Raw genomic sequence first — 22,423 nt, 5'->3', positions numbered from 1 at the left:
AGCAGAAAAAGGATTGTTTGCAGGAAATACAGAAGGCTGGTTTTCGGCCAACTTTGAGCTCGTTTTTCTCCCCCCTCTGAGCATGAAAATTGCTCCTATTTATAGGGCTGGAAAGAGGGCAATCTTGTCTTCAATGGGGAAAAAGTATCAGCCCTTGATTCGACCTGAGTGATCCAAACCGTTGGCTCAAATTGGGCACCTCGAACTGCCAAATTTGCAGACTGCCCGAGGTGCACACTTTGGGCCAATAAACGGAGTCGTTTCAAACCTTTTCGACCCGACCGGACCACTCCCCGGGATAACGGGGTTCCAGGTGGACATTTTGGCGCATGATTTGTCGGATTTGGGTGCCAAACGAGGCAGAAAACACGGCCTGAAGTCGGCCACTCGGGCAGCTCAGTGGAGAAGAAGATGAACAGTATCCGGCGACGCGTCGCCTGGTCCTGCCCCTTTTTTTGGATCAAAACGGCGCCGTTTTGATAAAATAGGGAATTTTGCTGAATTTCAATTTAGTCCTCCGTCTTTCAATTTCGTTCAATACTATTCCCTAATTGACCCTGAAACTTCGGATTTGATGCAATTTAATCCCGGCGTAACTTCATCTTCGGCCCCAGAGTTACGCGCCTTTTGCAATATGGTCCTTGGTCTCGGATTTATGCAATTTCGTCCCTAATTGACCATTAAACTTTCAATTTCTTCAATTTGGCCCCCCCGGATTTTGTCAATTAGGCCCCTCCAGTTTGGCACCTCTGCAGTTTGGTCCTTGGCTTTGGATTTTGTCAATTTAACCCCTAATTGGCCCCAAAACTTCAATGTTCTTGCAATTTGGCCCCTAATTTCAATCAATTAACTTGGTAAAAATTAAATTTGGTCTCTTAAAATTCCAATCTTCTCCATTAAGCCCAAATTAGGCTCCCAAACTTAATTTTTCACCAATTAAGCCCCAAATAAAATTAATTTGACCCATTTAAAGTATAATTAAGTCCTTGCACTTAATTAAATCCTTCATTTGGACCCAAATTAATTCTTAAACATAATTAAAATTTAATTTGGCCCATGATTAAATCAAATTGGCCTATTAAAAATTTAATTATGTTATTGGACTTAATTTTTATGCAAATTTGTCCAATAATCATTTAATTTGACCTTGAATTTGCATTTTTTCTCCGATTTTGGGCACAATGGGGCGCCGAAAGGCCTTGAATTTCCTCTGAAAATTGCATATTGATTTTTGCCTATTTTGCAGCCTGTATTTTATTTTTTTTTATTTTTATTTTGAAAAAAAAAATGAATTTTGGGGAATAACCCAGAATTGGGTTATGACATTTTATATCGCAGATCATCCTTTCATCTTCATGGTTAAGGAAGAGGTGTCCTACATAGTTTTGTTTACCGGAACTGTTCGTAAACCTTAGAAAGAGAAGATTGAATCGTTTGTTTTGGTAGGATTTGGATCTTTATTTATTTCTATTCAGTGAAAAGCTTCATAATAGCCTGGAATCTTTTCAATTACTAAGAACACTGTCTGATCATGGCATTCCTTTTGCTTGATTATATAGGTGAGCATTTAACCTGGAATATTTATTTTGATTGCTAGGAATTACACTTTGCTGTCATGATATATATATTTTAGAAAAGATCCTTGGAGATATACAAATAGACCATTATTTGTGAGATAGATCTTGTTCCAAACTTTCTGGGATAGACCATCAATGTACTCAGATAAACAGGGGCAGAGCTTGGTGATATAGAAGGGAGGCGATTGCCTGGCCTTTTAATTTTTTTGTACTTTGTTAAAAAAATAATTGTTTAGTATAATGTAAATATATGTACGTATAAATAAAATTAATTGAATTTTTTATGTATATATATTTGTGTGCAAAAAATGCCACCATATACAAATATCAATAAAATTCCATAGTTATTATAGACTAAAAAATCTGGTGTTTTAAAAGTTCATCTTCACCTGAATCTAAGTACATTAAGAGAAATTTTATATTTTTCTTCTAAATATTAACCTTAATATTTAAACTTATAAATTAATGAATGAAACAAACTCCTTAACCACTCAAAACAACAATTTTTTGAGGATATATGACAAGAATTGACAGAACACCAACCCTTGTTCTTTCAATTTGTTGTTATCCAAGCCCCTCCATCACTTATACTATTACATCTGTTAACACAACTTTAAAGGGTATAACTTAACTGATCAGGTCTTAAGTTTGCTCTCTAAAGGTCACCAATTCGAGTCTCACAAACCTCAGGGTCACTGGAAGCTTACATAGTTATTAACTTCAGGGTCCATGAGATTAGTCGAGGTGTACACAAGCTGACCCGGACACCCACGTTAATAAAAAAAAATCTGTCAGCACGTTTCCGTCATATATAATAAAGATTTATTTATAAAGAATTACCCAAACAATCACAAATTTAAAGCAAATGGGTTAAAGTATCCAAACTTTTAGTAAAGGGATGAAAATGGCCAAGATTAAAAACTTTGAGGACCACATAAAATGTAAATTCCCTTTTTTTTTTTTATGACGACCAAACCTCATAATTAAGGATGACAATTTAAGCTGGACCTGATTGATTACCGACCCGACCTAAATGGATATGAATTTTTTGGAACCGATGGATAATGGATAAAGTATGAATATTGTTAAACCGACCCGAAATCCATCTGAACTTAACCCGAAACATATATTTATATTATATAAATATATTTGTGGAATATTTAGATTTTTTTAAATACATATATAAATATCTTAATATCAACATAAAATATATATATATATATATATATATATATATATATGTATGGACTATTTTATTTTTTATTAATTAATAAATAATAATAGATAATGAATACTCATTGGATACTTGAATGAATAATTTATGGATATCTAAATTTTTTATTCTATAAATAATAAATATCAATAAATCCGACCCGCAATAACCATTTGTAAAGTGAAATCATTCAATTTAAATTGGTGAAATGTAAAACTTTTTAATTAATTTTTCTTAAACACATAATTTCAGGCTCCATTAGGGGTGGATGGGAGCTATTTTGGCTTTAGAGAGACACAAACTCCATTCAAACCTGGCTGCAACCTTTCGGAGTTAAATAAGGAGAGAAGTGACCTCATTTCAATGGTGGTAGTGACCTCTTTTGGCTCCTTCCCATGCCTTGAGCTCGATCAGTCAAATTTGATCAACTTCCAGATTTACAAGGCTAAAATGACACGTTTTCTTGGATTATTATGTGTGGCGTAATTATTTTTATTATAATATTTATTTAAGTGTTAAGGTTTACAAGGATTTGATTAGTTTAGCTAATATAAATACCCCAGTTTTCTCTCAATTATTGAATTTTAAATTTTTTAGAAACTGTCATAATCTTTTCTTGACTTTTCTATAATATAGGCTATAATTTTAAAGTTTAATCACTTTAGCTTTTTTAAAAAAAAACACTATACCCCACACAATATTCTTTACCATGTCCACCACCTACAGACACCACCATCATTTATATTTGTTTTTTTAGTTTATTTTATATTGTGTTAGTTTTATTTAAAATATTTTTTATTTAAAAATACATTGAAATAATTTTTTTATTTTAAAAAAATTATTTTTAACATTATTATGTTAAAAAATTTAAAAACACATAAAATTAATTTTAAATTTTTTTCAAACATGTTTTTTAAATATAAAAACGAACTCATTTTAATATTAATATCATAGAATTCGACAAACCCATTAATATACTTAGTTTATGAGTGAAAATGCTTTGATTAAGTGAATCCAGACACTTATTTCTAGGTTTGTTTCTTTAACCACTAAAATAATCTTATGCAACCTTGAGATTAGCCACATAAAAAAAAAAAAAACCTCCCACATGTCAAATTCTAAAGTTTCGAAGATCTTATCCTTTGATACAGTCATGGCAGCTAATGCCCGTCAGCCATCATCAATACTACTACAGGGTAAAAATTGACATTTCAGTAAACTTAATTTCGGGCCACTGCGGACTTTTCTTTGGCATTCCATTGAAGGCATGGGGTGCTAAATTAATAGAGCCGTGATCCCCACCACAAATTAACTCGAGGAAAGTAGCTAACCAGACTATCAATGCCGCCAGTGCTGACAGTGCAACTTAACTTTGTTCTGGATAAGAAGATTTTGCATTCATGCTCATCCAGCCAATGCGCATCTCTGTCTGTAGTTGGATTTGATGCAGAGAACAGAACATCCATAGCGGCACTTGTCTGAGTGCAGGCATATGACATTCCTGATAAGGTAAGCTTCCCAGGTGGAGTTAACGTGGGGTGAGCTTATATTTTAGTTCTTTAGAGGAAAATGCGTGTCAATGGAAGAAAACCTCAGCTTCAAGCAAACTACAACTTACAATATTGGGAGCCTTCGTCCCAGTGGTAACTCTAACCTCAAAAATACTCGACTCCTTCCTTGGGTTCTAAACTCTCAGAAATAGAGAGATTCCAAATCTTTGATCATTCATCTGGCCAAAACAGTACGGGCAAGATTTTTCATCAAGTTACAAGATAAAGCTCATGATAAGATGTTTCATCAAGTTACAAGATAAAGCTCATGATAAAGGACTCATAATTACATATATCGCAGCACGGGATAAGTAAAATTTCTTAACATCTAAAAGCGCATCCAGCTGAATCTGTATAATCTTGGACTTGTAATTACAGGTATACACGACGTCTAAAAAACATAAACGCTTCGGTCAGAAAGAGAGAAAACACAAAAATACACAGCAGAAGAGGAAGAAGCAGATTCTGCTGAGCGACCTATCAGCTTGCATTACATGCCTTCTCACTCTTGGGCTGGCGCTTCCAGCTAGATGATACGAATTTGGGTAACTGTGGATGTTGGTTATCGAGTTACCGAAGACCCTTGAGTACATCATTTCGCCGAACATCCCGACCTCTAGCGCAGGCATGTTCAATGTAGAGCCCCCTGGGCTACGCATCGGGGAAGTAGAGTTACTCCCTGGCTGAGAATAGTAGTGTTGCGATTGATGCGGATAATTATGCCGATGATGAATTTGCGGTGTTACGCGAGGACTGCTGGTGGCAATAGGTGATCTTGGTGAGTCAAAACCACATGCACGACCAGGAGGTCTTCGTGGAATGATTATACCGAGATTGGGGGCTTTGCCCTTGCAGGGTTTTGTGGTTTGGCCCCGGCCAAAGAGTGGAACTATTGTAGATTGGGAAACTTCGGCTTTGCATACAGGACATTGCTGTTGTGGGTGCTGATCTTGGTTTTCTGCCGAGATGCTCTGGAAATGAAGCCATTTGTATATGCAGGGCCAGCAGTAGAGGTGACCACAAAGAGTGACCACCGGATCATGCACGGAGTCTAGGCAAATATTGCAATCAAAACCACTGGAGCGGCTATCATCAGAGTCTATGACTGTCTCAGAAACAGATTTCCAGTTTGGCAGTGATGGCTTATCTTCTCTATTATAGTCATTTTGAGCCATAGTTTCTTCCATGTATTGGTCTAAGGCCATGGTGTCTGGTTCAAGTCGGGAATTTTTTGCTGCCTTGGATCTGAAAATATGCCAAAGAAACAGGGTTAGGCATAAATCAGTGGATCAGAATAACAGTTATCTCTGCTACAATGGAATACAATTATGCAAGAAGGCAGGCATATTTTGATAACCATCAGTATTTGGGGAGGTTAGATATATTAATAAATTCAAAGGTGTCCCATCATTACAGGGCCGAACAAATGAATTCATGAATGGTAAGTTGCATAAAATGGTTCAAACATAAACAATACACTAAGATGGGTTGTTCTACAAAGTGATATAAAAAAGAAGATCAAAGAAACCCAAGCCTTGGAAGTAAATTAAGTATAACAATATATTGAAGAGTTCTAGCCAAGTGGGTAGGCTGTTCTTATCCTTTAAAGGACCTTGGAAGAAACAAGGAAGGCTCCGATTTTCTAGATTTCAAGCCTGGATGAGATCTGCACAAAACTGTTCTGGTAGGTGAGAATAAGGCCAGAATAAGAACAGCCATCCAACTACCTTCCTATTTCAACTTAAATAGTGAACACCGCACCTATCATTAGAGGATAGCACATCTAATAAATCATCAAAGATTAACCCCTTGATGCAAAAGAGTCTTTCCTTAAGAACATCAATCACCTCTAGATGGGAAAGTTCTATTCCATGGACAATTTGAATTTTCTATCTGGTTTCATTATCCTAGCGACTTCAAGGATTATCATCCAAAGAACACACTCAAGGATATATAACCATGAGACTACACAAAGAACTCTTGATGATATCCTTTCACATAACAATAACGTTCTTCAAGATCAATTATAACAGCAGAGCCACAAGTACATGAGATGAGAACTTTATCACTCATCATTTCGAATCATCCTTGCAATATACAACAGTGGATGATATTAAGCAAGGAAAGGAACCAGATCCATGATCACATGACTTTACAAGCACATCTTATTCTAATCAATCGAATAACTAGTAACGTGGCCTTATTATTTGAACCAAGATCCTGAATTAACTCGACCTCCAATCAATAAGTGTCGTTGCCTTATTATTTGAGCCTAGATCCTGAATTAACTTCACCTAGATGTTGAATTAACTTAACCACTACTCAATCCAGCTCAACTTAACAAAGAAAAAAAGCCAGTAACTAACTAGGCCAGCCCATGTCCAACAACAGACAGAGTCTAGAGCAACCATAATTCTTACAAAGACAAGAAAACAGCTGTGCATGGTTTTATAACTGCAAACAAAATCTACTCACAAAAACACAACATTTCTCAGCCATTTTTCAGATTACTTTATAACCACCGGATGATAGGAAAAGAACAAAGAGGATAAAGAACTAAGAAGGAAGGTGGCCAACAAGAATGGTATAGAAACAAAACTGAAACCACCTTAGAAGAAATTTTAAGTTTTCATGCCTAGAAAACTTCCCCACAACATCAATGAAATAGATGATTCTATCCCCAAGAACAAAGCTAATCCCAATAAAACCAATAAGGGGGCCCTCCTCGGGTTTCATAAATGAAGCTTCGAGACAAAACCTTCTGACGAAACCAATTACTTCAAGTGATTCCTTTTTAAACAAACATGACATGAACCACTTCTCTCATTAGAGTTAAAAAAATATACATATATGTTGAAACACAGTTTCATCAAATTATGACACAAAATCTCAATCTTCACGTTGTAGAAGCCAAAAACATCAAAAACCGAAGTTTAAGAATGAATCACTAAACAAACTTGATCCCATAAAACATGAATTAACTCATCAACACAAACTAAAGAGATCTAAATTTTCTTTGCAAAGACAAAAATGGTAACAGAGAAACAAGAAGCAGATGAATACATTAAAAAAGAAAGAAAGAAACACATACCAAGAATTTTCAAGTCTGGTTCTGTTTAACAAAGATAGAAACACTCTGAGGGTCTTTGTACCAAAAAAGATTCAAAGTTTCTTTATTGATAAAGCAAAGCTTCAATGGCAAATTCAAAAAAGAACAAGCTTTCTTTAACAAAAGAGAGAGAGAGTTATATCAATGGATAGAAGAGAGAAATGAGTTTCAAACGGTATCAGGAAGGTACAGAGCAATGGCCGTGAATGAGAGAAGAAGAGATGAAGATAGTGAGGAGAGAATTGAGAGAGACGTAGCCGAGGAGAGAGATATATATAGAGACAGAGAGGTGATGCATAACATAAATAAATATACAGGAGGCAAAAAAAAAAAAAAAGGATAAACACTGCAATTCCTGTACGCTCTCCCGTTTTCTTTATTGTGTCACTGACGTGGCTTTGAGATAGCGCGTACATTTTGGATTTTTTCCTTTTTGTTTTCATTTACTTATTGTTAAAATAAAAATATTCAGAAACTAATTCTTTTTTTATTTAATTTAAATAAATTATTCATACTAAAATAAGCATGTTTATAATAAATTTTTCAAGTCTAACTAATTAAGGATAGTTTTTACTCGTTTATCATCAATGAATTAAGTTTTATTTTTATATATAATCTTTAAAACCTGTTTATTTTTATATTTCAAAAATATTTTTTTTAAAATTAATTTTTTTTCTTACTTCAAATTAATTTTTTTGTATTTTCAAATCATTTTGATACGTTGAAGTCAAAAATAATTTTTAAAAAAAAAAATTTATTTTGATGTATTTCCAAGTAAAAAGCACTTTAAAAAACAATCATGATCACACTTTTAAATACCCTCTTAATATATAATAAATTCCCTATTTCTCATGTTAGCTTTATATATATATCTTAATCATCAAATATTTTTTAGACTGAAAATAGTGATGAGAAATTGAAAGCATAACATACAATAGAGTTGTTGTTTTTTTAATAATAATTAAAGTGTATGTGTGGTTAGATGAGGGTTAGATTAACTAGAGTTAATACCTATTTAAATAAGGAAAAGATAATTAAATAGATAAACTCATGTGAACATGATTTGCTTGTTTTATCTTATATGGGATGCTTATGTAGGGATGTTCACACGAGTTTATCTATCCTAGCTATTAGTAGAGTACTTAACTATAATTAAGAAGTTTAGTTCAAATGGTAGGTGGAGATGTTGGGTTAAAATGCAAAATAGAGATAGTTAAAATTTAAATTATCAAATGTCTAAAATGATTTAGTCACAAAATATAAAATTAAGTTCATCCATAATAGAATGTTCGGTTTTGACTCGGTTTTTTTCCTGCTTGGCTCGATTTTGGCTCGGTTTTTTTCCGGCTTAGCTCAGTTTTTTTCCGGTATTTTTTCGGTTTGGGTTTGGTTCGGTTTTTTCGGTTTCAGGCTTATAAAACCAAAACCGAACCAAACCGGTCGGTTTTTTTAAAATTTTAATCGGTTTAATCGGTTTTTTTCACGGGTCGGTTTTTTCGGTTATTTTTTTCCGGTTTAATTGGTTTTTTGGTTTTTTTCTCACCCCTAATTAAAATTTAGATTATCAAATGTCTAAAATGATTTAGTCACAAAATATAAAATTAAGTTCATCCAAAATTATTCTATTATTAGTTACAAAAAAGACAAATATAGAATAAACAACAATATATTTGGTTGAAGAAACAAAAACTAAAATATAAAATAAATTTGTATATGAAACATTTTTTTTAATGAGTTTATATAATTTTAAAATAAAAAAATACTTCTTATTATTTTTATTTTTTTATTTATAATCAAACTTTATTTAAAACAAAGGTAAAGTGATAATTAGGATTTTTTTTAGAAAGATAATTAGGATTCTTGAATGTATTAAAGTAATTGCATGAAGTAATCATACATGTTATATAATATAATTTGACATGAATGAGCTGAGAATCTAAACTTCATAGAAAAGTTTTGATATTGCAGTGTAAATTATTTTTTAATTAAAAATATATTAAAAATATATTTTTTTTATTTTTAACATAATCACACCAAAACTATAACAAAAATACCTAAAACTTATCTTATAAAGAAATCTAAAAAAATAAGAATTTGATTTCTTATAAAGAAAAGAATTTAAAAGTTAAAAAGTTTGCCTCAAATATATATATATATATATATATATATATATAAAGTAACTTATCATTCCAAGTTATATAAAATTTCCATCGTTGAATTTAAGCACATTTAACTTCACTTCACTTTACTTTATCTATAACAGTATTGATTGTACAATTTGCAATGACGACACAGAACTTTAGCTTATGCAATAGGATGCTTCAAAAGGAAGCTAACATTTATTTATTTATTTATTTATTTATTTTTTCCTTTAGTGAATAAGATTCCTAATAAAGCTCCATTTTTTTATATATATAATTATAGCTTTGATAAAGTAAAGAGTTAGATAATGTTTTATGAGATAACATATTCATCCTTAAATTAAAATAGTAAAGAATTTGGCAAAGTAATTTATTATATTTAGAAATTAATTAATGATATCCTATTTGTTGTCTCATATAATCTATTTTGAAGGGAAAAAATAGATATAAGAAGAAGGAGAATAAAATCCTAGGTAGATATATTTTTATTATTTTTTGTGGATTATATATTTTATTTTCTTTCTTATTTTTATGTTTATTTTTTTATTAAAAATAAATTATATAAAATAATTAATAAAATATCATTAGTTATTTTCCGTGGGCATGAATTATAAGATTTTTTTTTTTTTAATGAAGAAAGTGAGGGAGTAATGGCTAACAACAATTACAATTAATAAATAAACACTTACGTAACAAGTGATTACTAAATTATTGGACATTTGGTTCTTAAGATATTGGAGAATCTTTTGATTTATTTTCTAGAGATTCGATGATTTGTGTGAGATTAGCTTGATTTTCACTGATTAAGAAAATGCTTTAAACAAGATTAGGCCTGCATAATCTTCTTTCTTTTAGGCCGCTATTTGCACACACACTTTGCCACGCGGTTTTGCTTGCTGATAGCTATGGGAACAACATGAAAGTGGTGCCCTAATTTTGCCCTTTTGCGTACCCATCTCATACCAACAGACAACAGTACTTAGCTTGATATTTGTTAATTACATAATATAATTATCTTATACAAATAATTAATCTTCATTTGCCATATCAACGGCAAGGCAAGGTGATCAGCACATAATTATATATAGAATTAAATATTTTCTTGGCTGATGATCAATTGCTGAACGTTATGTGCAAAGATTTGAAATCAACTTCATTCCTAATTATTAAAGAATAATTTTAATCATATAGCAGGTGGCCAGTGATCTGAACTTGAGATCAAGAGATTTGCTCTTTCTATGATCTTAAGTTCAAACCCTGCAGTTGCTAATATGATGGCGACTGGAGACTTACATGGTCGTTAACTTCAGGGTCCATAAGATTAGTCGAGGTGCGCGCAAGTTGGCCCCAGACATCTATATTAATTTAAAAAAAAAATAATTTTTGAATAAATATTAAAATTTATCATATATTTTAAAAGGGTAGAATAAAATCAAGTATTAAGAGTCACCTCCTTTGATAATTGTATCGCTATGATTAGCCCAAATTAATGGATGTTTTTCAGAGCTAGAAATGGGAATGGGAATTCGATCGGATTAATTAAACCCTAAGATTAAATCTCTAATTACTCTTATTATTAAACTGGGAAAAATAAACTAATTATATATGAACATTTATTCAATACAGTTTGTCAAACAAACATCAAGTTTGCAGAGGCGTCAGCAACAAACTGATCTTGACATTTCCAGATTTTCTTCTTTCCTTTCAAACAAGTTGAAATCAAATTACTTGGCCTGGTACAAACAAGTTAAAGTGCAGAAATTATAGCTTTCTAGATCATTTGAAAGTCGTTTAGCACACAGGGCGTGGATCTTTTCAGCAGCCGAAGCTTCTTGCATGGCCACACAATAAACATCAAGTGGAAGAAGAGAAGAAAATAATTAACTACGAATTGAAGAGACATGGGTGGAAGGTAGAGAACACAAGTGAAAGATTAATTAATCTTTATGACTAGTATTAACCTTGTATTAATTAAAAAATAATATCTCTTGTACGACCCTTTACACCTTCTAGAAATCCATGCCTAGCCATCCAATTTAAACTTCAATTTCAACACTACGCTTTCATGAAGCTTGAGCATAGATTATTTAGGACTGGCCTCCCGAGAAAAATCACTGCACCGGCACGACGTACCCTGCTGCTTCCTTGCATCTTCCATTCCCAGTACTGATAGAACTAATCTAGGATATGGCTTAAGCAAGTTCAATAAAAAATATTAACTTAAAAAATAATATAAATTATATTTCAAAATTTCATTTAATTTTTTGGTTGAATTGATTCATATCAGAGTCTCGATAACCAAACAATTACGAGTTCGAATCTTATTGTCTCTATCGATTTGATTAAAAAAAATAAAGCACAGGATAATATGAATCTGTGCAAGTTATTACTTGAGATGGTATATTAGAGAATAATATAAATCATATATTAAAATCCCACCTAACAGTTTAAATTTTTTGGTTGAATTGATTATTTCACAAACTCAATCTTTTTATAACAAAACAACAATTATTTAGATTTAAAAAAATATATATTCCAAGCTTAACAACTCAAAATTTAAAACAGGTTCATTGTTATAAATATGACTAATAAGAATCAACTCCCAATTGAATGAGCGGTCCTATACGGAGATTAGGGATGTCTATGGCCAATCCCAAATTTATGGAAATCTTCAAACACATCCTTGTTTTTAGCTCTCCAAGTTTTAAGAATTTCACATACGTCCTTCTATTATATATTTCAATTCCTTTTATGTCCATTAGGCTCTCTCGAGCCTTAATTTCAGATATTTACACCACAGTACTTCGCTACTGTGCATGGGGATAATAATAATGAAAGAGATTTTTTGTGTATTTTGAAAAGCCTGCCGATTAATTAACACCTCACCTAGAGAGATCGTTTGGGTTTAGGTTATTCAAGACGTTGCATGCAAAAATCTTTAGGGTTTTTTTGGACTTGTACACTTCAAGAAATCTTAAACTATAAGATGAAAGTGAGACATTAATTGATAAACTTATTAGTGAGAAAATTATAATTTAATTTTTATTCCATATAAGTCATGGATTATATATAAATTAATCTTGCTAATACCAGTACTTGCTATTATTTAAGAAACCTATCGATGGATGTTACTCAACTACCGAGTGCAAATGTGCACAACATAAACGATTAAACTTTAATTAATTGAAAGCACCTACAATGAGCAGTGACAGCGGGTAATGATTGTGCATTTGAACTTGACATGGCGACAGAAAAGCTTAGGACAAAAAGCAATCATGGTTTCATCAACTTGGCATCAAATTTATAAATGCATGATCCATGTGAAAGATCAACAAGGAATGATGCACATTAACTAGCCAATATGGGATTTCTTTATGAGTTGTAACGTAAACCTTAATTTTGTCGTGAATCACAGGGTCCAAAAACGCCTATTAGTATAATGAGATAATCGTGGAGAAACTTCATGATTGAGAAGATCAAGATTGGTTTTCATGAGCAGTGGTGAGGGTAAATGATTGAGGTGATTTGGGGATAGAATCACTGTTATGAAAAAATAAATTCATGCTATTCAAATGGTTTTGGAGGCCTAGTTCTGAAAGTAAGGTTAGGTAGAAGGACTTTATTTGTAAGAAGTACCAACCATCTTTTGAAAACGGCCTTCCAACCTTCATCAAATCTCTATCTGGAATTCAACAAGAGATCATGTCTGTGATCAATCCTGAAGATGATACTTCTGAGGCCTTAAGAAGATGCTCCTACTATGTTATAGAAAATGGGGGAAAAAATGTTATATTTTGAATCAGAAAAATGGGAAAAATGGCTAATTAAATTAAATACAGGTTTTTCTTATGGTTAGCAATACAAATTTGTCTATGTACAAGAGATTTTCTTCTCAACCGATACCTTCTTTCATTGGAGCAAGCTTTATGTCCATTCTGTGCATCAGAGATAGAATCAGCAGATCATCTTCTCTTTCAGTGCTACTTTGCTTGGAAACTATAGACAAAGTTCCTAACATGTGGGGGTCTCTGGTGCATTCCAAGGAATCTGGATCAGCTTCTGGTTCAATGGCCAACATTGACAGATGACAGATTCCAGAGGAAAGCATAGAACCTCCTTTAATATGATATTGCTTGGAGTATTTGGTTAAGCAGGAATCACCTAATCTTTAACGAAATACAGCCGAAATGGGAATAATGTTTTTTTAAAAAAATTCTCCACTGGCTATCAGCTTGGTTAAAGCTGTGAAGAAAATTTTGGTTACACAGGAAATGATCTGCTAAGAAATGCAAACAAAATTTACAAATGATCCAAACTAGGACCGTGGTTGTTGAGCTTCTTAGATAGATGAATCACTATTTTTTTTTTCCTAGCCACCCACTAAATGGCTAGCTTTCATAAATAATATTGCTCAATTATCATTAAAAAAAAAAGGTTTTGAGTAAATTTTCAATTTCCCAACTCTTTTTTTTTTTTTTTTTTTTTTTTTTGTGGAAGCAAGAACACAAATCCATGAGAATGTGCAGTGCATGTACGATCTGATTTTGACAACAACTTTTCCGTTTTTGTTAGGATTTTTCTTCAGATGGAGACTTGGTTTGCCTAGAAGACTGTTGGCGTTAAGTAACAAGTGGGTGGTGGGGTATTGTCACTATTCTCTTTTGGGTAAAGAAAAATGAAAGAACGAAAAATGTAAGTTTGAGCGGATGAAATTTAGTGGATCCTTTTGACACAAATTGATTTGTAAGAAATCCAGAGTCATTAGATTTAGGTTCATGAACACTTATTTATTGATCATGCATGAACTCTTTTTAAATGACTGAGATATTTATAATTTAACTTCTAGTTAAGAATGGCAGCATGTAGATATTAATTAGTCTTAGTTGTTTGTTTTTATCTTATTTTATTGTATTTTTTTTATTAAAAAAATTGCTCAAACTTAATATCCCCTAAGAAAAAAATGAGAGACAAACTTATTGACAAATATTATTATTATTATTTGTAATTATGAGTATTCAGGTCAGCTTACGCGAATCTCGATTAATCTTTAAAGATCTTGAAGTTAACAATCAGGTAAGTCTCTAGTGATCATGAGGTTATTAACAATTATTATTATTATTATTATTATTATTATTTGTAATCGTGGGTGTCCAGGTTAGTTTACGTGCATTTCGACTAATCTTCAAAAACCCTGAAGATAACGATTAGGTAAATCTCTAATGATCATAATGTTCATAGCACTCGAACTAGTAATCTAGAGAGTAAATCTAGCACCACACCAGTTAAACTACACCCTTAAAATTTAATTTTAGTTAATCTAGCTAATCTCATTTAACCGACCACTGCTTGTTTTAAGAATCTCTGCCTCCCATTAATAAAGACTAATTATCCTTGGAAAAACATTGTTTATTCAGACTCGGAGTTATCTTCTTCTCCTTTTTTTTTGCTTTTCCGATAAATCAGTAGACTGTGCCTAGATTAAGCCACTAATTAGGAGAACGATGTAAACAAAAAGTCAACAAAACCCATCTAACAGTGAGCAAAAGGATGACGAAAAACAGAACACTTGAGAATCACAACATGATCCATGGTTTCTTCTGTTCAGACTTGAAACGACAGCAAAGATGACCGAAATGAAAGGCTTTTATAATATTAATTATATTTTGCATTTGTCGTCATCTAATTATACAATATTAATTATATTTCATTCAAATTAAAAACTATCATTTATAATAATAAAAAAATCTATATTATTAACTAAAAAATTTTATTTTATAATTATAATAAAAAATAAATTTAAAACACTAACTAAATATGAAAACATTCACACACACAGTGGCGGAAATAGAAAATAAAATTAAAAGGGGTCAAGATTTTAATTGTTTTACTACTTAAACTAAAATTATAAATATCATTAAAGGAGGGACTGGAAAAAAAATTCCTTGCATGGCGGGCCCTTCCAGCCCTTCCCTAGCTCCGCTCCTGTGTGTATATATATATATATATATAATAATCTTGACTGCACTTAGCTCAGGGTCTCAAGTTTTTTTTTATCAATTTACTAAGTGCAGCTGAGTTTGATAACCATAGAGTATGAAAGCTATAATTACAATGTGATTAAATTAATTTGTACAAACAAAGACAGAGAGGAGGCAAAAATCAACGAGAGACATTTTTTTGTCTTAAAGTAAAGAAGTTTACGTTACTTGTGATGAAATAGTTTGTTTCTTACCATGAAGGCAAAACAGTCACTTCAGAATCCAAACCATTTCTTGTCCTAATTATTTTTTTAATTTTTTGCTTTATCGATAAATCAGTAGATTGTGCCTAGATTAATTAAGCCACTAATTAGGATACAAACAAAAACCAACTAAAATTGAGCAAAAGGAAGACAAAGAACAGAACATTTAAACATCAGTACTTGAAGGTTTCTTCTGTTCAGACTTGAAATTAACGACAGCAAAGATGACAGAAATGGAAGCCAACCATGAAGAAGCCTCGAATTGCTGCACATCATTCAAGAGTACTATAGATTGTTATTCCATTAATAGCAGGGTAATTAATAGCAAAGGAAATCAGAAGTTTCTTTTATTTTATTTTTATTTTTTTTGCTGTCGGAGAAGAGACGTTAATTAGGAGTATGTTCTCTAACAGAAAACTATTTTATTTTTATTTTATTTTCTAGTTTTTTTTCAATAAAAATGAAAAACATATGGGAGAACGAAAATGAATTTTTTCACCAAAAACATAAAAAATACATCAAGATTACAACTGTTTTTCATAAAAAAAAAAATTAAAACCATGATTTATAATAAGCATCATAATATTTTGTATTTGTGATAATCTAATTATAGAATATTAATTTCATTTCACTCAAATTAAAAAGTATCAAGAAAAAACTATACTGTGAACTAAAACTGTTTCGAACATATATTTAATCAATGTTATTGTCGCCATCCTTTGAACTAAAAATATATATTTGTGACCTATGTAGCTTTAAATGCATGTCCCTTCAATCAAATATCTTAATTTATGTCATTTATATATCTATCTTTTCTTTTATAAAACCCTAAACAAATTAACATAATATTCTCAAAGAAAAAGATAGAAGCTATTAATATCAGTCAAACTGCAATCCAATAGAAATATTAGATGGGTAAAGAAAAAGGTTGGGATTGTATAAATTAAATTTTATTATCTCTATATGTTCATTTAAAAAAACAAATTAGAGTTCCTATTATAGAAATAAGAAAAATGATTTACAGACAAACTTTTATATTGAATTTTCATTAAAAAAAAGTTTATTTGTATAGTATTACTCAAGATAATTAATAAATATAATCTAAATTCTTGAATATTAATCATTAGAAAAATAAAAATCCAAAGAATTAACAAATAAATAACCTACTTTTGAGGTGTACGTGTGACATTCTAACACCCACGATTTTCATTTTTTATTTTTGACAAACACAAAAAAGTTGGATGCCATGAAGTATTTCCATGGTGAGCCATCATATGAATCTATTTCACTCCTCACCAAACACGAATATGTATAGTAGTAAAGAGTTAATTAAAAAAATATATTTTTATTTTGAATTCTACAACTTTTATTTTTCAACTCACATATAAATATGTTATTTAACTAAAAATTTTAAGTTGACGAACTCTCTCTTGTAGCTTAGATCTTGGAAATGATCATCCACATGTGGATTACGTCAAGGAATATATCCTTAATATAAAAAAAAAATCACGAACACTATCAAACTTCGAGGACATGCATGGATGTGATGATCAAAAGCTACAGAAGGCTTGAAGGATAACGATAAGGGATAGACAACTAAACTAAATAAAACACAAAGTCAATTAATTATAATTAGAGTGGGCAATGATCTATGTGTTATCGATCGTAACTATATAGTTGACTCTATATATATATATATATATATATGCTGCTGCTAGCCAGCTTATAGTAGTTAGCTTAAGGGTTGAAATCAGTGCAAACCATGATGTACATGAACTTTTAAAGTCAAGAGATTATTTCAAAGATCGATAAGATCGATAAGATCGATCTACTCAGATTTGATTTTACAAAGTAAAATGCAACATTTCAAGAAATAATTAATGATCATCAATTTCAATTTCATTTCTTGTACGTCTCTTCAATTACTGCAACAAAATTTCACTCTTCAAAAGAACCAACAACAAAAAAAAAATACTAAATTGTTTTTCCATGGACCTCTCTTGCTCTACCAAATAATTTGCGACATGATTCCTCTCTCTAAGAATATTAATAATGCATGTTAATAGCTAACACATATTATTACACCATAAAAAGGAACACTCCCCCACCCAAATCTCCATAAATTAAAAGAATTAAGAGTGTATACAACTGATCATCAGGTTTAATTAAGAATTAAAAGATTTGCTAGCTAAATTTTTAGGAAATTTTGATTGTCTATAGGGTTTCGAGCTTCTATTTTGTAGTTTGTTTGCAATTGACATCCTAAATTAGCTAGGCTTCCAAGAGATTTTCCTCATCTTACAATTGCAAGTATAATATTCTAAAGTTGCATATTTTACCAGGATTTAATCAACAATTGATGACAATTACTCTATTTATTATTTAGGTCCCTCTCCTATACATCACAAGAGTTATAAATATAGCTGAGAAGAAGTAATTATGGATAGTTATTAATTTCTTGCATCCATTTTAAAAACAAAAAACAAATTTGGTGTAATCTAAAGTTGATTACATATTTTATCAAGATTTATCAACAAGATGACAATTACTCTATTTATTATTTAGGTTCTCCTGATACATGTGGTTTTCTTTTAGATATTCTCCAACATGGGTAATGTTTATGAGAAAATAATTTTTCTTTTTCCACAATAGCGACTAAAGACTAAGCTATAAGTCAAGTTGAGTTGAAAAGATATAAGCCATGAACAAGGTGAAAAATTAAAATGGACTTGACATTTCTGAAGCTACAAAACCATGTGGGATGCAAAGAGTTTTGGAACCCTACTTTTGTATGGCTGCCAATCGGTGCCATGGCTTTACCTACCCATGCAAGTTCAAGAGCTTATGTAAGTACGTACTTCCAACTTTCTTGCTTGCACGCCTCCTCAACTACTGCAACTAAATCTCTTCTTCAACTTCTAAAATTAAGAGGAGGAAAGAAAAGTCTTGAGCAGACTCAATATATATAAAAGTAGCTGGTAGCCGTGCTTTTGCTGTATTGAAAGAGATGTTAAATATTAGTCATACGTACAAGCATATCACAAATAGCCGTTCTTACAATTCTGACTAGGAGAAGAAGATAAAGAACTTAATTGGTTATGTGTATTTAATTCCAATTATTTAAAATATAATCGTTAAGTTGTGTCTATGCAGATTAATCTAATATTTGTGATATGCTTTCATGATAACTGGATTAGGAGTGTGTTGTTGATTCTGAAATTGTATTGCTTGTCCTTTGGGTTTACTGAAATATAAAAGGGTAAGGTTATACGCTATATATATATATATTGACCTAGCTACCATATATATATATATATTGACCTAGCTACCATAAATGAGAAACGAGCATCCCGCTGTAATTGCTACTTTGACAATCTGCAGATTCCGCGTGCATGCTACGCATCGAAGCAAGGAAAAACACGACTCTATTGCATGAACCAGCTATATGATAATAAGTATAGGTTTACAAATAGAAAATACATGTCATACAAAAAAAAAAATAAACTTAATTGATCAGGTTAAGTGTTTAGAGATTTAATATAACATTCCACGTCGAAAAAAAAGTGTCCAGAGTCAGGGCATATTAAGGCAGTTGGTACCTAACTTTGCAGGACGTGTTTTGGGACCTGTGGGCTGCAAGGAACAAAACCGTGAGACGTGAAAGCCGGGTTGGGCTGAGCCATAGCGGATAATATTCTGCAGGGGGAGTGGGTCGAGCCTTACATGTGGTATCAGAACCGAGGATGACTCGTTTTTAAGGTGTGAGATTGTAACATCCCACATCGAAAGAAGAGTGTCCAGAGTTAGGGCATATAAAGGCAGTTGGTACCTAACCTTGTAGGACGCGTTTTGGAGCCTGTGAGCTGTTAGGAACAAAACTGTGAGGCGTGAAAGCCGGGTTGAGCTGAGCTATAACAGACAATATTCTACAAGAAAAAATAGATCAGGCCTTATATTTAATTGATCCGATCCAAACTTGACTAGATTGATACTTTAAAAGAATTAAAATATTATTATTTTATTAAAAATAATTTACCTATAACTCAGGAATTGAGCTAATTACCCAACGATCGAAATATTATCTGAACTAGCCGTATGATAATAAGTATATGTTAAAATGATTAGTGTATCCACAAAGAATTGACATTATCTACAAGCAATCATGGTAAAAAAATATCTAGATTCCTATGTATAAATAAAATAATCCCCTTCTAGATGGACTAATTTTCATACATTTGAAATTCTAGAAGAAAGAACACGTGGAAAATAGATTGAGGATTAATCTGTGTTTGTCAGATTGAAACGCGGCAGAATCCTACTGGAAAACAAATGGCACCGTCAACACTTTGACCACAGATCCAAGTTTCCGAGTCCAACCTCCAAATCATAGTCCCGAACCTTCTACTAGCTTCTGGGCGGCCCGTATTATTGAAAAATAATAGCTTCATATGTTGTTTGGATATCCAGAGGGGCGGTTTAGAAATTTGCTAGAGGATATGTTTTAAAGAGATTTTATTTTATAAATGTATTAATATATTTTGTTATTTTTTAAAATTTATTTTTAATATTTAACCTATGAAAACAATTTAAAAATATAAAAAAATTAATTTAAAATCAAAAAACAAAAGTTCAACCGCAACACCAAATAAATATTTAGATAAAGATATACAATAAGTAAATTACTCTTTAATCCCTCAATTTTAATCCCAATTATAATTTAATCTTATATGTTTGGAGATCTAGAATTTAATTATTTAACCCTAATTGATAGTAATTGATAGTGAGTAGTAACATTAGCTTTTTTTTACTTTTCAATTGTCAATACAACATATATTTTACTAATATTTTTTTTATATTAACAAAAATCCTCACAAAGTTTTTCTCAGTCCCTTCTCAAAAATTTATCTAGCTTCAGATATGTTTTCAACTCTAAAATTCATTATAACAGTTTTAAATAAATTTCTTTTACCAATGGTCCTAGAGATTTTAATTTTTTTTAACCAAGGTAAAAAAATATATACTAATAAGAAAAATTCACAGTGGAAATCATTGTAGCTCTAGACTCGGTAGCACCATATATTGTAATAGTGAGATTATAAGTTTACCCAACTCTAAAGGGTTTAGCTCAACTGGTCAGGTTATAAACTTGCTTCTAAGAGGTCATCAATTCGAGTCTTACAAACTTTAAAGCCACTGGAAACTTACATGGTCATTAACTTCAGGGCCCGTGGTATTAGTCGAGGTATGCGCAAACTGACCCGAATACCTACATTAATAATAAGAAAAAAAGATTATAAGTTTATCCTTCTTGACAAAAATATTTGGTCAGGTAGATGGATGTAATATAGTCTTTTTGTTAATTTTAAATAGTTAAAATCCAAAATTATCCTTGTAGCAAAACAAAATTAGACCTTGATTTTCGCCTTTTCAATTTCAGATGCACATTAGGTTGAAAATTCATTGTGGGCGTTCTTCTTAGCAAGAATTATTGCACTTGGATAATTACTAGGATGATTTGAAAGGCATTTTGGCATTAAGGTTTTCAAGATTTAGCCCAGGCTTAGCTTAGGATCCCACTACTTATTGTATTTGGTTTGGTATTGCTACCGCGCGTGTATGACTTCGAGAGTCATGATGATATTACGAAGAAACATCTTTATCAAAATATTTTTACTTCTCACTTCAGACAATTAGCAATAATTTTTTTGTGGACTTCCAGAAATCTGTTTCATGTAGCTTGCTAAGGAAATTTAACTTTGGTTTAGGGTTATTTTTATCATTTGATCATGATTTTTTTTGGTATTTTAAAGTAAGATCAGGGGAAAATTTGTACTTTACTATATAATAAATATTAAAAACAATAGCCAACACGTGCTTTGACATTTAAATATTAAGTTTTGCAAGATAAATACAAACCCACAACATAGGGCAGGCACATGATTAGTTGATTAAAATAAATGAGCAGAAATAACCCACTAAACACCAAGATGGCCACAGAAATATGGCCAGAAAGTTAAAATTAGACGCTACACTAATGAACCCAACTGATAAAAAGTGGTCCTTAGCTCAAAGTATATCCAGGGAAGAAAGCATGTCCTTCGTCCGTCCAATTGATTATTTATCATTTTCTTATATCATAGTCCTATATATACTTGACAATGAAATGATATTACAAAATATTGGTTGAGATTTTGGTGACGAATTTAAAAAAGAAAAAAAAATATTAATCATGTTAATAAAACCTTAGGTCAATTAGCAATGATCAGAGGAGTAAGTACAAAATTGACAATGAAATGGAAGGGGCAAGGTGTGTTTTGACTCGATATTTATTAATTTATATAATTTATTTGATTTGGGTTTTATTGTATAGAAACTCAACTTGTAATTAAAGTATTAATTACTAATTGTAAGCAAGTCACTATCAGTAATTATATATTCTAGTTTTATTTTTAATATTTTATGAAAAGTAATATTTTGTAAATACTTAACATTGAGAGTTCTGTATTATGTTAGCACTCCATGGTTGACTGATTACTAGTAAATACTTGAAATTGTCTGCCATTGCCAAAGGAAGGGGAAGAAGAAGAAAAAA

The 22,423-nt window shown here is 31.5% G+C and overlaps 1 protein-coding gene and 1 long non-coding RNA gene across 2 annotated transcripts in view; one reads left to right on the top strand and one right to left on the bottom strand.

Moving 5' to 3' along the window:
- LOC127904171 (uncharacterized) overlaps positions 1 to 22,423 on the top strand; it is a 98,879-nt gene that overhangs the window by 3,906 nt on the left and 72,550 nt on the right. The gene's annotated exons all lie outside the window — the stretch shown is intronic.
- LOC18104643 (E3 ubiquitin-protein ligase RMA1H1) lies at positions 4,468 to 7,715 on the bottom strand. The gene is made up of 2 exons (XM_006376440.3): positions 7,432 to 7,715; positions 4,468 to 5,585 (listed from the first exon to the last, which is right to left on the bottom strand). The coding sequence occupies exon 2, from the start codon at positions 5,543 to 5,545 to the stop codon at positions 4,754 to 4,756; it is 792 nt and encodes a 263-aa protein (XP_006376502.3). The 5' UTR covers positions 5,546 to 5,585; positions 7,432 to 7,715; the 3' UTR covers positions 4,468 to 4,753.

This window comes from Populus trichocarpa, chromosome 13 (assembly GCF_000002775.5).
Source record: "Populus trichocarpa isolate Nisqually-1 chromosome 13, P.trichocarpa_v4.1, whole genome shotgun sequence".
In the NCBI taxonomy this organism is placed as follows: domain Eukaryota; kingdom Viridiplantae; phylum Streptophyta; class Magnoliopsida; order Malpighiales; family Salicaceae; genus Populus; species Populus trichocarpa.
The sequence above is the reverse complement of the archived record's forward strand: the minus strand, read 5'-3'. Positions and strand labels throughout refer to the sequence as shown.